The 21889-nt window shown below is 35.9% G+C and overlaps 1 protein-coding gene across 5 annotated transcripts in view; it reads right to left on the minus strand.

Moving 5' to 3' along the window:
* tio (tiptop) overlaps nucleotides 1-21889 on the minus strand; it is a 189290-nt gene that overhangs the window by 33868 nt on the left and 133533 nt on the right. Inside the window, exon 1 of one of the 5 annotated variants that reach the window (XM_065353065.1) lies at nucleotides 7683-8037. The exons of the other annotated variants lie outside the window; for them this stretch is intronic. Within the exon in view, the coding sequence (XP_065209137.1) occupies nucleotides 7683-7725 (43 nt within the window). The 5' untranslated portion in view covers nucleotides 7726-8037. Of the gene's footprint in view, nucleotides 1-7682; nucleotides 8038-21889 lie in introns of those variants that run through there. 5 annotated transcript variants of the gene reach the window in all.

The raw sequence follows: 21889 nt of genomic DNA on the forward strand, positions 1-21889 counted from the left end.
GTAACGCGGTGAAATGTGTCAGTGTTGCCACCTACTATACAAAAAAAATCAGCCAGATTGACTAATGTTTGCATAACTTATCACAATTTAAAGAAAATGTGTGGTTGGGATACATTTCTTTTTCGATGTACTATGTATGGTGTTGGAGCCCTGATAGAATTAATCAAGTGGAATTTTTTTCAATAGATCACTTGAAACACATTTATAATTGTTTCATCGCGCACAGATGTCAGTTACAAGTATATTTTATGACAGTGCTGCCAGTTATTCAAAAAATGCCAAAGTTGCCCAAATCGTACCACTTTGTGGTTCCTAAATCGTACTATTACATTTGCATTATATGCAATGAGTTCCCTAAATCGTACCAGGTAAAAACTAAAAGAAAACTGAATAAAAAGCTTCAAGACAAACATGTAGTATTTTTTTCATTTTACAAATCAAAATATGCGTTATAATGAATACAAATGAAAACCTTATGCTTTTTCTTGAATTTTTTTACCTCATTTCATCTACTTCCTTCAAAATATGACTAAAATGACTGGGTAGTACATCTTGAGGAACTGGCGGTACGATTTAGGAGACTAGTTTCCCAAATCGTACCACTTGAAGACCTTTGCAGAAACTGAAATATCTCTTCTCATTGAAGAATAAATTAATCTATTGATAAGTATGTCATTCGATAGACAAGGTTTCAAGCTACAATTTAAAAAAAAAATCAGTCAAAAAGAGTGAAAATTGGGCTCTCCAGGTCCTAATAACCAAGAAGAGGTACGATTTAGGCAACCTTACCCTACACATCTACACGTCTGTTTTTATGCATAATTTTGTCAATAGGGTATACATTATGTAGTAAGTAAAGCAGAGTCTTATTTATTACGTATCTTCTTTGAATGATGTATAGTGAGTTTGACAAACTACAACCCTTCTGAGCTATCTAGGTATTGGCAAATACTCCCCGCCTAAGGAATATTTCTAATCTTTACCCCTTTGGTATTAGTGATGTAGCTTACCACCTTCTGTAGTGCTTCTTATCTATAGTGTATCAAACTTGTGCGGAAAATTGGTGTAGGGCTATAGTGGTCACTGGGGGGAGGTAAATTTAGCTTCGCTTTCACACCCCCCCTCCCCAAAAAAATATTTTAAAGGAATTGTCCTTATGAAATCTGCCTTCTCGGCACCATTGAGTCACCTTGATTGAAGTCTGATTTTTTGCCAGCATTCTTAGCCCAAATTTGAACCTTTAAAAATTCTCTAAAAATGGAAAAATCAATTTCAACACTTGAAATTTTTGACTGGTGGAGCATTTTGGGACTACCTCAATTTCTCTTTCTTCCATTTGAAAAATTTTGCCCGAGTTTCCTCTAAAAGACATTCGTTGACAAGTTTATTAGTCATTTGATACGATTACGAAGTATCCATCTATATTTGTTTGTTTTCCATACGGCGAGCGGCATTTCATCGGGTCACCAAGATAAGCACTTGAAAGTAGACAGACTGCTGGGGGAATTAGTTGAAAATCCCTGCTCGCCATTTCAGCCTACGAATGGATGCTGATTGATATTCAAACTATGGTCTGGTGCATCGATATTACAAGTTGCATTGTATTTGAGCACATGTCCGTATATTTGTATAGCAAGAGCGAAGAGCGTGTATTTATGATGACTAATACCAGCACCGTATATTATTCGCCAATTGTTACGTAATTAGGTAAACTCAGCTACTGTGACTATATAGTTGATAAATTCATGTACCTAAATACGAAAAACTGAAGAGTATTCGTCAGAGGCCACTCTTCTCACTCATGTGACGTTCCTGAAAGCACACAACAACGCGACACGACACCCACTCAAAAATGTAAGATTTACGATTCGTCTAGTGTGATGAGATAGCGGCGAGATTTCACGACTCTTTGTTAACGTCACAAAACTCGACTCTCCTCTGCCAGGCAGAAGGGTTGAGCAGAGAGCAGACATGGCTCACTCACAGACAAAGATGACAAATTAATTGAATCTTCTCTCGCCTTTTTTTTTTCGACACGTCGGCGAAAAAATATGTATTATAAATTTAAAGGAGCTAATTTTATTGTGACGTGCACACAGCGAAGATGTGAAACAGCGAAGAGGCACGGCCGAGAGTCGAGTTTTTCACCAGAGACGTATGTAGCTTGTGACAGTCGTGTCAGACTGAGTCGTCGTCAACGTGATGAGTAGCAGACGTTGTTTAGCGTTGATTACTTGTTCTCTTCTTCATCTTGACACGGTTGGTGTGTCTGGTCGATAAACAATCCATCAGGGACTGTGTAAATGATACGTGTATATATACACAAACGCGCCAGCTCACAATCAGCCCAACGTAAATGTGTACTGTTGTAAATGCTGCTTTTAATACGCGATAGCTCCCTCTTTGCTCTGCTCGGTGTTCCTTGTGGCTCTCTATGTACTGTACGAGTATCGAGCTTTCGTATTAAAGGTTTATATTTCATGCACTAGCCTTTATACGAGTAGTGTGGTACAGTGTGACGAGAAAGGCTCGAATGGTTTATTTTTTCGTGTTGAGCACGAAGATGGGTCAGGAAAAGTTCGAGTGGGTTGATGAAATGTCAAAAATGCTCGGTTTTTTGCACCAAAAGTTTTGCTTTTTTCCAAAAACTGCCAAAAATCTCAATTTTTTGAAAACATTGCAAAAAATATAACTTTTTTCCAGTTTTTCAAAACTAAAAATTTTCACTCTCACTTTATTGCCAAAAATTGTCAAAAATTCTCGCTCTGCAGAAAATTCCAACAAATCTCATTTTATCAAAATTGATCAAAAACTCTCGCTATTTTTCACAGAAATTGTCAAAAAAAAACTTGTTAAAATTGTAAAGTCTGGCTTGATTATCCGAAAAATTTAATTTTCAGTCAAAAATTGCAGAAATTCTCACTTTATTTTCAAAAATTCCCAAAAATTTTCAGTTAGCAGAAAATTCCAAAAAATCTCACCAATTTCAAAAATCATCCAAGAGTCTTGTTTTTTTGCCAGAAATTGTCAAGAAACTCTTCCTCTTGTTGAAATTGTAAAAGTTTGGCTTGACTATCCAAAAAAAATTATTTTTAGTCGAAAAGTGCGAAAATTCTCACTTTACGGCCAAAAATGTTCAAAAATTCTCACTTTGCAAAAAATTCCAAAAAATCTCTCTTTTTCAAAAATTATTCAAAAGTCTCGCCTTTTTGGACAGAAATTGTCAAAAACTCTTCCTCGTTGTTAAAATTGTAAAAGTCTGGCTGATTCCAAAAAATTTGATTTCAAGTCAAAAACTGCAGAAATTCTCACTTAATCGCCAAAAATTTTCAAAAATTCTCACTTTGCAAAAAATTCCAAAAAATTTCACTTTTTTTAAAAATTATCCAAAAGCCTCTCTTTTTATCCAGAAATTGTCAAAAAAAGCACTTCCTCTTGGCGAAATTGTAAAAGTCTGGCTTGATTATTCAAAAAATTTAATTTTCAGCCAGAAATTGCAGAAATTCTCACTTATTTTCTAAAAATTCTAAACACCTGATTTCTCAAAATTACCCTCTCCTTGCTTTTTCAGTCTACAAATCAACGTCGAATTCTGACGAATTAACCCTCTGCCTCCCCTCCGATTAAATCCACCTTAACCGCAACAAACCACCTTTCAAAAGCTTTACAAAAACCAATTTCTCCATGTTCCATTTTTTTCCACCCTCGCACAAAGGCAGCAATCTGCCAAAAGCTCGAGCGAGCGAAGCAACGACGACACAAACGTGTAAAAAGCCAAACATACGTTTGCTTGGCGTTTTTTTTTTTTTGGTGACTTTACAAAGATTGACAACACTTTACACAAGAGTGACGATTTTGAAAGGTGCCGACTTTTCATCGTCGCACGTCGTCGCTTTACACTACTTTTGCCCCGATTTCATCTTGGAGCGCTCGAGAAAAAGAGAGAAGCGAGAGAAATTAATGATGTTTCTGGCAGAAATCTATCCGTCATTCCCTTCGGGACCCGCGATACAAAATCGTTCCTTTCGCGTTCTCTGTCTCTCTCTCTATACAACATGCACTAGAGAGCTACCTACAGACATGAATTTGCCGCCGCCGCTGCCATCATCATCATCATCATCATCAACATCAACTCGTCGTATAGTCGTCATTTTCATAGAGAATGTTAGTGTAGGTACGATATTCTTCTATACTATCCTTCTTGTAAATGAATTTTTTTCTCTCTCCTTGTCTAGGTATCTTTTTTCGGCACAATCCAGGTATATGTGAAATGGTAGTCGATTCTTTGATAAAGTATACTATATGAAAGTGTATCATGTATTTCTATTAGTGTAGCACTAAAAGGTACACGTAAAAATCGGCACTATGACCATAATAAACAGACATTCGTTTGTCATCCGCGATACGCGAGTCATTAATATTGTGCAACGGACACATTTCAAAATCAAAGTTGACGTCGAATCGATTCATTTTGATGAATTTTTTTCTCTTTCTATCGAGTGTATAGGTATTCGCAGTATTTTTCTATATAACTTTCGAGCATTTATATGGCGAACAACAAAAGAAGAGTATTTCGGAATTAAAGCAGCCATGTTTATATTCCATGTTTACTTTCGAGAAGAGACGAAAACGATGTGAATTGTGAATGGCAGTTGAGAAATGATGCATTGGCAAGTTGATGAGAAATATCGATAAGAAGGGCAAGGGGGTGGGTATAAGAGTAATTTACTGAATTCTCGGGTACCTGGAGCTCCTCATGAGTTTCAAATGAAATTATATCGTTTTTCTAGAACAAATTAGAAAAATCACTCGAATTTAATCATGTGTTAAGTAATATAAAATTATACTTTTTAGGGGGAAGGGAAAAAAGGACAATACTTATAGAAAAATGATAATTTTAGCAAAAAACAAAAGTTTATAGAGAAAAAGTGACACTTTTCAGTAAAAACGACAATTTTTAGTAAAAAATGACACTTCAAGTGACTAGCGACGATTTCAGAAAGAAAAAATGGCATTTTTTTATGTAAAATGAAAAGTTTCTGTGAAAATGGAAATTTTTTGTGACAAATTGCTTTTTACTGGAAAATACGTTTTACAGCAATTTTTAATGAAAAAATTGACTAAAACAATAATAACCCTACGAGTAGTTTTTTTTAAAAATTCTTCCGGAATAATGACTTTTTTAGAAAAAAATGTCCATTTCAGAAAAAAGTACTATTTTTTGTTACGAAAAGTCAACTTTTTGTGAAAAAAGAATTTTTAGTAAAAAAATGACACTTCAATGACGATTGACAATTTCGAATGAAAAAATTTAAGATTTTTGGAGGAGAAAAATCGACAATTTTTAGTTAGAAAATATGGCAAGTTTTGGTGAAAAAAATGTGGAAATTTCGAGAAGAAAAAGTAGATATGCATTTTTCATTTCAGTCAATTACAACATGCAAGGGCTGCTTCAAGATGTTTGAGAAAATTACATTTTTGGAAATTAGTGTGCAGTCTTCAGCATCGCAAGGATTTTTGTATTGAAAATTTTAGCCAGAGTTTCAACGCAAAAAACATATCCATATCAAAAAAAAATGAGAGAATTATAACAAAAAAATTGACAATTTTGTTCAATCGAAGAAAAATTATTAAAATTTTCAAAAGTAAAACTACAAAACTTTTCATCATGTTGAAATCAGCAAAAATTTTCACTAAAATGCACCTTCTGCAAAGAATCGTCATTAAAAACATCATCAAAATGATCAAATCCATCGAACTCATTTTTCAGATAAATAATTCTTCAATTTTACACAATTCTTAAACGTGTTTTGATTTTTACATGGATTATGGTTTGTCTTTTTTACTTTTCAAATCCATCTACGTTCATTTGTCGAGTTATTTTGAGCTCAAGTGCCGAACACGTGTCAAGATGTTACGTCACAGGTGGAGGGGGTGGGAGAGAGAGCATAGAAAAGAAGTTCGAGCTCGAAATTACTCCAAATCATGTTTATCTTAAACGGAATTTTTTTTTGTTGAAAAAATCACTACGTTTTCACCACTTCTTTCACCCACATTTTCAGAAAGTTCTTCGCTCGACCCCTCCCCTCTCCCTTCCTCCTCACATACACAAAAAAATTAACAAAATCAAATTTTTCATTGGAAAATTTCCAAAAACAAAAATTGGAAGAAAATTAGTATACAAAGTATTTTTTATTTCAATCAAAATTATTTTAAAAAAACAAGTTGCCAATTTCATCAAAAATAAACTTTTTTCTCAATGATTTGATGGTTTTTGTTGCGCGTTTGAATTTTTTCATTTTTTTTCACTACCTTTTTTCAACCACATTTTCAGAAAGTTCTTCGCTCGACCCCCCCCCCTCCTCTCCCTTCCTCCTCACATACACAAAAAAATAACAAAATCAAATTTTTCACTGAAAAATTTTCAAAAAAAATCAAATTGGAAGAAAATTAGTATACAAAGTATTTTTTATTTCAATCAAAATTATTTTTAAAAGAACAAGTTGCCAATTTCATCAAAAATAAACTTTTCTCAATGATTTGAAAGTTTTTGTTGCACGTTTGAATTTTTTCATTTTTCTCACTACCTTTTTGACTGAATTCATTGCTTATTCACTACTTTTTCACTTCTTTCACTGCCCATTTTTAAAATCGCTACTTTTTCACTATTTTTACAACCTGTTAAACACTCTGAAAATTCATGTATTTTTACCCCCACCGAGTCAATCTCGTGAAACTAATTCAATTGAGAAGAAATAAAACTCAAAAACTTTACAAAAATATCAAGCCAGGTGTTAGAATCTGTCTTTTTGGTCTTCAATGTAGATTTTTGGAGTGGTTTTCGATACTCGTATTTTTATACCTCCAAGTACGCAAATAAAAAGTGTCAAAAAGTCAAAAAAAAAAGAGAATAAACTCAAATATTTCCGGTCTCCATTTAAAATCATTCTATTCTAATATGGCCGATGAAACATACTCTCTTCACCTCATTTTCTTGCTAAACAAGGTGAATTTTACCTTTACACTCCCCCTCTCCTCACCTCTCAACTAAGGCTACGTCACAACTTGAATTTCTTCAAAATGATCCTACAATGTGAATTCAAAGTATTTCATGCATGGATTTTTCAACAGGTGTTTCATCATGATCTACTTGAACACTCAGGACTGCAAATATACTCGAATAGTTTACACTCAAATCGCAAATTTTGAAATTACCTCTTCGAATTGGCCATTTTGACCATTAAATGTCAAAGATAATCACGTCAACACATTTTAAACATTCGTAATTGAGATACGTAGTGATCCTTAATTCGATCACCGTTCATTTTCTCGCTAAAAATAAAATTGCTCATTTCCCCTCCCCCTCCACTAATCATCTCTTCGATGTAAATTGTAAACCGACACTTCGAACTCAATCAAAATAGATGACTTTCTTTCCATCATCAAAACTAAACACAAATCCTCCCATTAAACTCCCATTTCAATTCAAAATAACCCATCAAAAGCTAAATCCACCCTCTCATTACAACACCCAAACTTCAAAACTGATCCAAAGAGCCACAGCATCAATATAATCTCACCAATCTACTCATAACTGTAGACACATCTCTCAAAAACACATCTCAGCCACTTCTCAAACACCCAATCTCTCAAAATCTCATCACTACATCCTTCGAACTTACCTTTAATCAAATCCATACGACGAAAGAACTCGAGAATCACCATCAACTGCACCAAAAACACATCGAAAATCAGCGAACTTACACGTTTCACGAAAAAAAAAACTATCACAAAAACCGACAGAGAGGAACGGGGAAAAAAAGCACGAAAAAATGCCGCACAAAATCTCTTTCGCGTACAGAGCGAGTGAAGAAAAAAAAATTACACGTCGAAAAAGTATCGCAACACCGCACGCGCTACAAAACTAACCGCCGTAATATGGTTTTTGTTAACAACTACCACCGGCGCGCTACTGGAGCCTTACAGAGTGTGGTGGTACAGCCACCTCTTGACGTTCTCTTCACCCTTCCTTTGTGACGCCCTTCTTATTAATCTATCTATCCGCACAACACCAGCAAAGCAAGCAAAGGATATACATAGTGTATCTTTCGCAGATACTACACCACGAATGAGTACCATACCATACCATATACACCATAGTGTAGATATTATAGTTTTTCCTAAACACGCATCTAGTACCATCTCCCAGCTCCCACACGACTAACAAATTACTCAGCGCTTGTCACTGTTCTTTAATAAGTGTCTATTATTGTTACTATATCTTATAGCATATTATACAAGACCTCTTCTTTCTCATTTCGTTGCCCGCAGCCTCTCCATCATCCTCGTCACACTCACGTAAACGTACGTATCTACTACTCGTACAGCACATGCAGTAGCAGTAAATACGAATCATAAAAAAATTAAAACAGTCATTATTCTCAATCAAAAACTTGAAACGAGCTCGTCTCTTCGGTACGTATAGTGTACTAACTTTTCCTCTATTAGAAATTTCGCTCGTCCCGAAGATTTTCTCTCTAATTTTAGTTTTTATTCTATACTCCTACTTGTGGACTCACGAGTACAGTTGCACACACACGCAAGAGTCGAGTTGTGTCCTATTTATTGCGCATTTTCGTCTCTCTCATCTTTTTTCATTCGGCAACCCTTAAAAATGTAACTTCTTCGAATCACTGTAGAGATATACTTTTCGTAACTTATACGTCGTCGTCGTCGCCATCGTCGTTAACGATAATGAGGTAATAAAAAGGCGACGCGCGAATAAAAAATCCCAGCTTTCAATTTTTTTTCCTTCTAGTACGAGACGAGATGAGCAACTCTGATCGTAAATACTCGAAATATCGTAAGTAACCGATTCGCTAATACGAGTACAAATTACGTGTGAGTATAGCCAGCCACTGATTTTTTAGCTCATATTAAATTCATTGTGGGGGGGGGGAGAGGGCAGTTCACCAAGGAGCCTGCGTTTTCTGGAGAGCCTGGCAAAAGAAGGGTTTGTAATGAAAGAAAAACGTGTTTTTTACCTCCCAAAACACAAATTTTTGAAAGCTTTTGCCCTCGCGTTGCTCGAGCCTGTCCTTTGCTTTGCTCGGACCAATTTGTTTCTTGTTTTAAAATAAAAAATTCACATTTAGGCCCCCAAAAATCCAAAACAGAATATGAAAATTTTTATAAGTCATATGAATATGACATCAATTGGCAAAATGAGCATTTTCCCCCTACTTATGTCGACAAATTTTCAGTCGGACCCCCTCCCCCTCCCTTTCTCAACCTGTATACAATTTCGTCCTTACAGAAATAGACCAAATCATTTTTTTTTTCAAATGTCCAAAATTACAACTTCTGTATGTACTTCGATATTGAAAAAAAAAAAAAAAATGATTTGCCCCAGGCCCACATTGGCTCTCATTATGGAAAATTCATCTTTCGTTTTGAAATTTCTCAAGACATAAGATGAAATTTTTCAACAAAATTGGCGCAATAAAAATTGTCTTCCTTTAAAAAGGATCCGAAAAATCACTAATAAATTCGAAGGGCTGTATAAATTTGGTGTTCTAATAAAAACCATGGACTGGAAAACTTCTCAGTTTTCATGCATCAAGAAATTCTGAAACCACTATAAAGCCTCATGAAAAAATTTCCTAAATTCTGTAAAAAAAATCAAAACACAAAAAAAATAGATTTTCAAGAAATTCAGATCATGAGATCATTTTTGCTCAGAATAAAATACGTAATCCACTATTGAAAAAAGTCTCCTCCAATTCCTCAAGCAATTTTCATATCCCTAAATAGAGCTTCCCAAAGTTGAAAAAAAATTAAATCAAACCTGAAAATTTTTTTGAAAATTTTAATTTCTGAGCCGAAATTCTAAATTATCTACTATTTTTTCAAGAAAAAAATCTTCTCTTCTCGCTCAAACAACTTTGGCTTCCTCGTGTAGAACCCCCCCCCCTCCCCCTACACCCTACTTATTAGAAAAAATAAAAATGTGCAGTTTATAGATTTTTTTTTGAAATCTTCCATTTCGAATAAAAGTCCTTCTAAATACCCTCTTCTATGATGAATTTTCAAAAATTCTCACATACCTACTCTATAATCCCATTTCTGAGTTTTTCAACTTTGGAGAATCTATGCAGGAGGACAAAATATATTACTTGGGGTCCGAGGAAGGAATTTTGATGAAAATAGGATTAACTAGAAGTACTTCGACTGGCAAAAGGAATTTTTTTAGACTTATAAATAAAATTTTCATTGATTTTTCCTTCTTTTTCAAGGGATTGACAATAAACATTTTTTAAATAGAATTCAAGTTTTCATTTTTTTTTATTATTTCCATTTTCGGTGGGGGGAGGGGGGACTGGAAGACTCAACAGAAGACCAATGTTCCTTATGGGCCGACAAGCATTTATATGTATTTTTTTTTTGTTGGAAAAATGGCTCTTTTGATGCATTTTGACTGTCGATAAAATTTTTTTACAGACTTGAGTTTTTCATTTTTCTCAATTTCATCTTCATTTTTTGGGGGGGGGGAGGGTGATTATGGTGGTTTTTACAAAGTGGTAGGTCAAGAAAATTGCTATTCAGTAAAATTCGGGCATGGAAATGAGAAATTTTCAAAATATTTTTACCGACTACAATTTATTTCATTTTTCTTGATTTTTTTTCAATTTTGAGAGACTCTATAGTTGCAAGTACGCCAAAATAGTTCGGAAAACCAAAGGCAAAGTTGTCAGATTTTATCCATTTTATTAGATCCTCTGAATTGCCGAAACATACAACTTCAGTTTCTATTTTTTTTTCATGAAAAATTCTGATTTTGAACTGTTTGGGCGAGAGTATTTTTTTTCTATTGCTGTAAAATATGCTCAAATTTTCACTATACTTATATGACCCAATTTTCTCAAAATTTTCAAAAATCATATGAAAAAGTCTAATTTTAGAATCTTTTTTTTTTTTGAAAAAAATGCACTCGAAAGACGAAAAACTCCATAAAAAAGTATATTTTTAGACCATTTTAATTTCAAATCGTCCAATTTGGTACTTTCCGGAATAATTCTCCCTTGAAAAGGATATTATTCAGAGGAATTCTGGCAAAAAATTGATGATAATTATGGTATATTTTGATGAAATTGATAAATTGAACGTTTTCATTTTTTTTCTTTTTTTCAACTTAAGACCTCTTGACACATTTTTCAATTTTTTTGATTTTTTTACACCTTGAGACCTCTTGGCACAATTTTTTAGGGCATCAGGGAAAATCAAAAAACGTGTAAATTTGAAAAAACAAACTTCCAATGTTCAGCAGGGTGGATTTTAATTCGATTTTTTGAAAATTTGTCAATTTATCGCACCATCCCAAATGAAAACGTTTTCTGGATAAAAATTTTTATAGAAACATCGTCAACGACTAAAATAAACACCAAAGTGCAGCATAATTCAGCAGTCTAAAAATCTGGACTACGAAATGAACCGCGAATGACCATCGCAAACCTATGAAAGGGATGTAACAATTAGGTAGAATTCGATCATTTCATATACTACAGACCTTGAAGTAGAAAAAAATAATATGGCGCGGGAACCCTCCTGAGCATGCAGGGGAATTAATGATTCGTACCTGTCACCGCGGATCGGTACCTTATCGAAGTCTTTTCACCGATTACCAAGAACGTTCGATTCGAGCTGTCTATCTGCACCATGACCTGGGTATAAAATATTACATCTCTTCAAACGACTTGAATATTCGCGTCCCGTCCGCGTCCGACCGCTTCGCTTCACATTTTTCTGTACATGAAAAGAGCAGAGCATAGACGGACGTACGTATTTCAAAATCGCGTCATAAATCAGCGTTATTCTGTGTTGTGTAGATGCGCGAAGCCGCGATGCTGCTGGCTCAATGAATGGAAATCAAAAAAGGCGTATTTCACCCAACTAATCCTTGATAAAGGATAAAAATCACGTAATTCTGCCAGTTGATTTGTTGTCCGCGGTGAAGTCGATTTTTCAAAATTACCCGCTCGTTTCGTTTTTCTCATTCTTTCTCTCTCTCTCTCCATCACACTTTACGTATAGTACATACTACGAGTACACGTATACGAGTAAGTATCGAATAGCTCGAAGGTAGTAGCTGAAGCTGATACACCGCGCCAAAAAAAGTATCGAGTTTACGACATCTTTGGGACGGAACTATTTCATTACATTGGTCATATTTTATCACTGCGTTGTACGGGCGCTATTCATTCGACGCCGATAAATAAAAATCGTAAAATAAAAAAAAAGGCGAAAATTACAATAAATCGTAGCCCCGACAGCGAAAAATCATACCCAAGGCCTCCTATTAATCATAACTCCCCTCGCCGTATTTTTTGCTCTTTCTTTCTCTCTTTTATTTTTTGATCGACTACGTGTCCTTTATGTACGTACGTATTCCCCATACACGACACGATGATGTTCTCCACGCGTAATAACATTTGCTTTAGCCATTAATAAGGGTAGCTTTGTACGCAGATTACGTAATGCGTATGACGATCAGCCATCGCCGCGCCGATGACCTAGTGGACTATACAATGAGATCGACAATGCGATGGAAAATGATCGGCGATCATGGTTAAAGATCATGTGAGTAGTAAAGTTGAGTTTTTAAAATGTCAAATTGATGAAAACTTTGAAATAAGCTCAAAAAATTTATTAAATCATGAAAAAAGTTACTGGCGTCATGTAGAGATGATGACGCTATTATTACCAAAATTTCATCAATTTTTAGTTCCTAAGGCCTTACTGACAAAATGGCGACTATTTTTTGAACTGGACAAAGTTGGATCGAAAGAGTATGCAAAAGTTCATCATTAGCCAACATTTTAAATACAAAAGTGCATTTTTCGATTTTTGATGAATTTTTGAAATTCAAATTTAGGCCAAAAATGAGGGGAAAATCAAAATTTTACCAAATTAACTTAATAAGCTGAAATTTGGAATATACCCTATTATAGTCCGGCATATGACAATAGGAATAATTGCACCCCCCCGACGGTCCTCCGGGAAAACTTTTTTCTTAAAGGGGACATCCTAAGGAACATTTTAAAGCAAACTTGTCGAAAAAAAGTTGGCCTTACTTACAAAATGGCGGCCATTTTGATTGAAAGGTCAGCCGAAATACATAGGACTTGCACGAACTTTTTCAAACTTTACAAAGGTAGATCGAAAGATCATGCAAAAATTTATCACCTGTCAAAATTTCAGGTGCTAAAGTGCGTTTTTCGTTTTTTGGTGAATTTTTGAAAATCCAATTTAGGCCAAAAATGAGGGAAAAAATCAAAATTTTACCAAATTGACCAAAACAACTAAAATTTGGGATATACCCTATTTTCGACATGGAAAATCGATTGGAAACGGCTTCTAACCGTTTTGAACAGTTCTGGAGCCTCCAGCAGATTTTTGAAACTCGAAATTCCCTCAAAATTCCATCAAATTGGTGTTGTAAAGCTAAAATTTATTCTAAAAACTAATTTCAATACGCTACGAAGTACTGCAGGTGAATTTCAAGTCGTTTTGGAGCCTCCAGCGACTTTTTGAAAATTACTGGAGCCTCCAGCAGATTTATGTAACTTTAAATTTTTACAAAATTTCACCAAATGGAGATGTAAAGCTGAAATTTACTCTACACTCCAATTTTAACACCCTCTGAAGACGACTTCAGGTGGTTTCAAGTAATTTTAGGGCCTCCAGCGACTTTTTTGAAAATTACTGGAGCCTCCAGCAGATTTTTGTAACTTTAAATTTTCACAAAATTTCATGAAATGGAGATGGAAAGCTGAAATTTACTCTACACTCCAATTTTAACACCCTCTGAAGACGACTTCAGGTGGTTTCAAGACATTTTAGGGCCTCCAGCGACTTTTTTGAAAATTACTGGAGCCTCCAGCAGATTTTTGTAACTTTAAATTTTCACAAAATTTCATCAAATATGGAGATGGAAAGCTGAAATTTACTCTACACTCCAATTTTAACACCCTCTGAAGACGACTTCAGGTGGTTTCAAGACATTTTAGGGCCTCCAGCGACTTTTTTGAAAATGACTGGAGCCTCCAGTAGATTTTGAAACTTGAAATTTTCCCAACATTAATTTATCAAATGGAGTTGGCAAGCTGAAATTTACTTCGCAGACTACATGGTGGTTTCAAATGGTTTTGAAGCCTTCAGCTACTTTTAGGAAATTTCAATTTTCTAAAAAAAAACATCATACAACCTTTCAAAAAATTGCTGGAGGTTCCAAAACGACTTGAAATTCACCAGCAGTCAACTTCGCAGCGTATTGAAATTAGTTTGCAGAATGAATTTCGACTTTCCATCTTAGTTTGATGAAATTTTGGGGAAATTTCAAGTTTCAAAAATCTAATGGAGGCTCCAGTAATTTTCAAAAAAGTCGCTGGAGGCTCTAAAATGACTTGAAATCCACCAGAAGTCGTTTTCAGAGAGTGTTAAAATTGGAGTGTAGAGTAAATTTCAGCTTTCCATCTCCATTTGATGAAATTTTGTAAAAATGTAAAGTTTCAAAAATCTGCTGGAGGCTTCGGGAATTTTCAAAAAGTCGCTGGAGGCTCCAAAACGACTGGAAATTCACCTACAGTACTTCGTAGCGTATTGAAATTAGTTTTTAGAATAAATTTTAGCATTACAACTCCAATTTGATGGAATTTTGTGGAAATTTCGAGTTTCAAAAATCGGCTGGAGGCTCCAGAACTGTTCAAAACGGGTTGAAACCGTTTCCAATCGATTTGGCATGTCGGAAATTGGGCATATCCCAAATTTCAACTTTCTTGGTCAATTTGGTAAACTTTTGATTTCTTCCCTCATTTTTGGCCTAAATTCGATTTTCAAAAATTCATCAAAAATCGAAAAACGCACTTTAGCACTTGAAATTTTGACAGGTGATAATTTTTTGCATGATCTTTCGATCTACCTTTGTAATGTTTGACAAAATTCGTGCAAGTCCTATGTTAAAACGCAAAATCTGCGATTTCGGCATGACCTGTCAATCAAAATGGCCGCCATTTTGCCATTTTGTAAGTAAGGTCAACTTTTTTTTTGGCAAGTTTGCTTTAAAATGTTTCTTAGGAGGTCCCATTTAAGAAAAAAGTTGTTCCGGAGGATCGGGGGGTGCAATTACTCCTATTGTCATATGCCGGACTATATTTTCGACCAGTCAAATCGATTGGAAATGGTTTAAAGCCGTTTTGAGCAGTTCCGGAGCCTCCAGCAGATTTTCGAAACTTAATGACGCTGGAAATCGGGAAGTCACGCTGCACACCAAAATCATCCTGAATGGATTCAAAACCACTTGAGCAAAATTCCGAACCTCCAGACAACACCCTACAGTCACACTACGTACCCCTGAACCCTCGATAAGATCTCAATATCGGACTCGTTGACAACCAGGTCACCACACACCAAATCCTCCAGCCAGCTCTAGACCACAACCCTCCCCCTCCCCTCCTATTTTAGTCAAACCAGGAAGAAGAAGCCTCATCGGCTCTTCAACAATCGGCTATAATTTTTTCGTCGATTCGATAATCACGATAACGAATTAAAAACGGTACCACGAGTAATAATAAGTTATAGTAGGACGAGAAGAAGAGAGAGAGAGAGAATTATTACTACAGCCAGCAGAGAGCATTCGAGAGAGAAGAAGAGAAGAGACGGCGAGAGCAGAGCAGATAATGGAAACGGCCAATGTCAATACACCGCTTCTGCTCCGCGTCTCCGCTCCTCCGGTGTATATAAGTTTTATATGCGGCAACGCGTAAAAATGACAGCGCGTTTAATCGACAAACACATATAAATAACGCATTTACTTAGGAGAGCGAGCTGGGCCGGCGGGGCTGCGGGGTACCAGATCTAGCAGTTTTACGGCATTAATCTTGGCCCATATATTTCACCGGTTGACACATCAAAAGGAAGGAACAAATGCGTAAGAACACGCGAGGCGAGCAGGGAGAGAAAAACGTTCTTTGCCGGAGCCATAATTAATAATTTTAATGGCGTTGCGAGCGGCCCAACAATTCGAAACTGTCAAACGTTTGAGTGAATTATGTCCTTCAAACGTGGCGTTCCCAATGTCCCAGCTGCCTCCTTTCGCCTCCTCCCGCTCCTTCCTCCTTTTTCTCTCTTTCACTCAGTCTGTCTCGCTCAATCTCACGCCAACCGCGTGAGTCGCGTAAACGATTCTTCTTCGTACCACGACGACTGTGCGTGTGTGTGTCACGAAAACATCGCGCTCACAGTCTCTCTCACTCACTCGCTTTTACTCTTTCCTGATATTGTCAACTTACACAACTTGGCAACCCTCAACGGGTTTTTTTCACTTTTTTTTTCATTTATTTATCTATTTCCAAGGTATACCTACTCTTTCACGAATCGTTCATTCGACTATTATTTTTTATTCGGTTTTAGCTTTTTTTATTCCAAATGCCTTTTCCTTTTTTTCCCTTTCTTACAGGCCTATTTTCTTATTTCAATATACTCGTCGAGCATAGCCTACAGATCTCCATTATTTTAGCATTTTGTTTTCGGCGACGTGTTTATCTCAAGAGTAAATATTGCATAGCCACCCTAAGGCCAGTTCCATTCCACCATTAACCTACTCTTATAATAAGGTTCAAAATATACCTACCTATATATTTCCACACCTCATTTATCCGCACTCATTCTCTCTCTACGTTGATTCTTTGATCATTCCCAACACTTTGGAAACCCCCTTGAAGAAATTTCCTAACACGTGAAATGACATGTACACGCAGAAGACATAAATCGACGAAATAATTTTTACCAAAAAAAAAAAAAGTATAAATAATTACCCGTCCAAAGAGAACGATTTATAGCTCATCTAGAATTTAGCCCCAAGGTCGAACAACTAGATCAAAAAACTACATGTACCCGAATATAGTTAATTGTATTTTTAGTCAACGTGTGTGTGTCGTTTAATAATTCGTCGTTTCTACATTTTCCCTTCGGACTATACGAGTACAATCGTCTTCTCGATCTAGATGCGAAAAAAAAAGAAGGAAAGGATACCGAAGTGTCGTCAATTACCGAGACGATATGTTATTTTTTTTTTTTTGTCTCTATTCGCTTTTGCGAGCATACTCTTTTTTTTTCGAGTATGTGGCGTTAACACCGTTGTTTGGACGGTTGAACACGCCTAATTCGTGTTGTGCGTGGTTTGTTTTTATTTTTTCTGTCTTTCTTTCTTTCTTTATAAACATTTTCGTGTTATCGGCTTTTAATCCTTTAATCTAGGCACATACTTAACCGCGGCAATCAACATTGACGGAAGTGATGATTTGTCAGTGTCGTGAATCGTATACGAGTAAGGATTAAACGATGATTCTAAACATGTTGTGAATTAAAACGAGTATTAATTGAAATGGGTAATTAACAAAGTCGTTTAAGTTTCTCCTCGCCTAATTTTAACAATTTTTTTGAGGTGGTGAGAGGAGAGGGGGAGGTGGTCAAAAATGGAGATCCTAAACTGTGGATTTCCAATATCATTTTGATGAAATTTTGTAGAAATTTCAAGTTTCAAAAATCTGCTGGAGCCTCCAGAGCTGCTCAAAACGGTTTGAAACAGTTTTCAACCGATTTGGGAGATTGAAAATAGGGTACATCCCAAATTTCAGCTTTCTTGGTCAATTTGGTAAAATTTCGATTTTTTTCTCATTTTTCGTCTAAATTTGAGTTTTAAAATTCACCAAAAATCGAAAAATCCACTTAAAATTTTGGCTGTTTGTGAATTTTTGCACGCTCTTTCGATCCAGCTTTGGAAAAAGTTGTCTCAGAGGATCGAGGGGAGGGGTGCAATTATTCCTATCGTCATATGCCGGACTATCTACATTCACGAATAATTCATGTTGCTTTTTTTTCAAGCACTGAATACTGAAAAAAAATCACTCACTTAACCAATCTTGCCTCACTCTTGAGATTGAAATTTGATACTCACCTAGAAAAAGAAAAAAAAAACAAAAAATGATTAGAAATTATATCAACTGAGTATAGGATTATCACAATAATAATAATAAATTCATATAAATTAGCTAAGCTTCGTTACACAATTTTATCCTCAAAAACATGCCTATTGCATCTCAAAAACCTGACCCTCCCCAATAATGAATCCTTTCCATAATATTTGAGTAATTTTAAAAGCTTTCCTGCACGTTGAAATAATTTTTCCGACTCATAAATACGATTGGACATTAAACCTCACAATACTCGACGTTTTTTTTTCTTCTCAAATAAAATTTTCCATAAACCAACAATTTTTTTGAACCAATTTCAAACCAAAATATCGGGAAAAATTACATTTACGTACTGATTGTGATAGCAGGTATATTTCCTCCTTCACCAATCAGAATAGGTACGACTATACGAACACAATCGAGAAACTTTCTAAACAGCGGTGTAATCGGCTACGAAAAATTTTGAGCTCGAATTATAACCCTTTAATAGCATTACGAGGCTTTTATGGCCACCTTTTTGAAATTAATAATTTTTCAATGACTTTAACGACCATTAGCTATACCCTATTAATGGTTTAAAATCATTTTACCGTCGAAATAAATTTTTTCCAAGCAGAGGTGAAATTTTACCAAATTCCATTATCAATTTGAAAATTGTTTTCAACGTTTTATATTGCTATTTGTCGTAATTTACGATCTTCAATTTTTTTTTTTTTTTTAATAACTACTTATAGCACCTATACGAGTATATAGTGTGTCAAATTGCAAAATGATGCTTATTAGGAATATACGATAGAAATGTGAAAATTATACGTCGATATAAAACGAAAGTTTCAGAGATTGGGGGTCACACATTGTAAAGGGATTGTAAGGGAGGGAGGACGACTTTCATGATGCGGACACTCTAACATTTTCTAGTTGAGGAGTAGGTTAATTTGGTACAAAAGAACGAAAAACCGAAACATTGATTGATTTGTTGGTGAATCATTAGCAAACTGATCGATCAATAGTTACTGAATCATTCGCGAACGAATTGATTTGTATAAGTGTCTCGTTCGCGAACGAATCGATTAGTATGAGTGACACCAACTCGTTCGCAAACGAATCAATTCGTATAAGTGACTCGTTCGCGAACGAATCGATTCATTTACTCAATTTTTGATGAATCATTCGCAAACCAATTGAATAATTTTTAGTGAATCATTCGCGAGCGAATTGAATAATTTTTAGTGAATCATTCGCGAACGAATTGATTCGTATAAGTGACTCGTTCACAAACGAATCGATTTGTATGAGTGACTCGTTCGCAAACGAATCGATTCGTATGAGTGACTCGTTCGCGAACGAATCGATTCATTTACTCGATTTTTGATGAATTATTCGCGAACGAATTCAATAATTTTTAGTGAATCATTCGCAAACGAATCGATTCGTATGAGTGACTCGTTCGCGAACGAATCGATTCATTTACTCAATTTTTGATGAATTATTCGCGAACGAATTCAATAATTTTTAGTGAATCATTCACGAACGAATCTACTCGTATAAGTGACTTGTTCGCGAACAAATCGATTCATTTACTCAATTTTTGATGAATCATTCGCGAACGAATTGATTCGTATAAGTGACTCGTTCGCGAACGAATCGATTCGTATAAGTGACTTGTTCGCGAACAAATCGATTCATTTACTCAATTTTTGATGAATCATTCGCGATCGAATTGATTCGTATAAGTGACTCGTTCGCGAACGAATTGATTCATAAATTGAAGAATTGATCGATTCGTTGGCGAATGGTTCTTTCAAAAAATTGATCAATTCGTTCATGAATGATTCACCAAAAATTGAGGGGTCGTATTAGTTCTTTGTAGGAATCTTGCAGGCCTAGTGAGATTTCAAGTTTCATCGAAATCGGTTCAGCCGTTCTCTAGGTAATGAGTTTAAAAAAATTTCAAAATAAAAAAAAGGACTTCAGCAGGACTTCTGACAGAATTGTTTTGCGATCTTTCAAGTTTTTTTTAGGAGGGGGGAGAGGGAAGGAAGCGTCAGTTTTGTTTCATTTCATTTTACGTCGATTGAATTTTGTTTTTCATTTTTTGACTTTCGGATTTTTAAAAGTTGTTTTCATGATACTTTTCCAATTTCTTTTCTTACAATATTTTTTTAAGCTTTTCATGATATTTTATCGCTTCTAATAATTTGTCAGCATATTTGAGGCTTTTTCAAATAATTCATGGATTCCTCGACAATTTTCATTGCATTTTAGATGCATCGCGTTACATTTACATTCCAGTAAATAATTTTCGATTTTTTTTTCTTAGTCGTGTTGACATTATTGCTCCTTCGAATCAAATAATTGTCCATTTCACTGAAATTTGCTCTTTATTTTTTGGAGGTTATTCGCAATTTCACTATAGGAATTTGCGTATTATTTCTCTTTCATTTGAATATTTTAACCGTATTTTGAAAGATTTTGCGCGTCACGTTATGAGAATTTTCGAAATTCTTCTCTCTTTCAAAAAAAGGCCATTTATTCGTTTCAACGATGAATATACGAGGACGACGAGTTTCCATTCATCCTTCACTACGAAATTACACGTGTACGATATTCTCTCTCGGACACGTCATTCAGCCAAATGATGTAAAAACATAGCGAAACTGTGCGGAGGAGGAAGGAAAAAAATCATCCACGCGGTGTTTCTCGTATAGCTTCAGGCGATAAGAGCGAGCAGGGATGTGCGAGTCGAGTAGGTAGAGGTACTCGCAGTAGGGTTTTTCACAGAAGCATACTTCGTAGCTGCGAGAGACGAGAGAGCCAGAAAGACAGGAAAATAAATTCGAAAAACAAACCCGAAGCCGCGAAAACGATAAAGAGAGCGAGAAAAGGACAGCGGCATTCGCACACAGAAGAGAGCTTGATAGAAGTACGACATTGATGGACGGCATCCATCAAGGTAAATGTGGCAGGAAGCGCCAGCTGAGCATTGTCCCACGATAAAAAAGGATAGCCTATGGGCTAGCAGGGTACGCGGAGGTGGCTCGCTATCGTTATGGGTTCACTTTGACGCCGTGTTCTTTACGCCCACCATCCCTTTTTTTTCTCGCCCTCTCTGTGTGTCTCTCTCTCTCACTTCGTATTATTTTAAATGATGAAATGTCATTTAAAATGATTAAACGTCCACTCAGCAGTAGCCCGTTTAGGCGTACTTTTTTCTAGCCCGCCGCGCCCCCCGGCCCCCAGCAACGTCTTCCAAGCTGGTGGCCGAATATACGTATACGCGGTGAAAAATTATTATAACCTATAATTTGATCGTCGTCGTCCTCATCGTCGTTGTGTCGTTATCATCGACGTACCATGTTTTCGTATTCGTGAACTTTATAAGCAGGCCTGTATTCGATTTCGATTCCAAATCAAAGACAAATATACGTGAAGAGAAGAAAAAAAACACTCGCGAGACTCTCTTTGCTCTTTAAGGTCACACCGAGGTGGCTGCAGATGCCGCAGTATATGAGCTTAGGATACAGAGGGTGAGAGCCATCGAACTGATGGCGTGTTTGCCGAAAAAATGATGATAATTAAGAAAGCCGATCGTTATAAATGGTACATAGTTAACCCATCGTGTAAAAAGTGTTCGCCATCCGAGTAATTTAGTCCTACGAAAAGCTCACCCATATACAATTATTAAATCCTCAGCTTCTCTATGCCTATTAGAGAGCCGTATACAGAGTATCAAAGCTCAGGCTCACGATTCCATCCATCGGTCTCGCAGCACTAACGTATACGTATATCCATCAATTCCTCAAAATGCTGCTGCGTTTACTTTGATGCGGTTTGTTTAAAACGACGAATGATTTTGTAAA

Source organism: Planococcus citri, chromosome 2 (genome assembly GCF_950023065.1).
Source record: "Planococcus citri chromosome 2, ihPlaCitr1.1, whole genome shotgun sequence".
NCBI classification, from domain to species: domain Eukaryota; kingdom Metazoa; phylum Arthropoda; class Insecta; order Hemiptera; family Pseudococcidae; genus Planococcus; species Planococcus citri.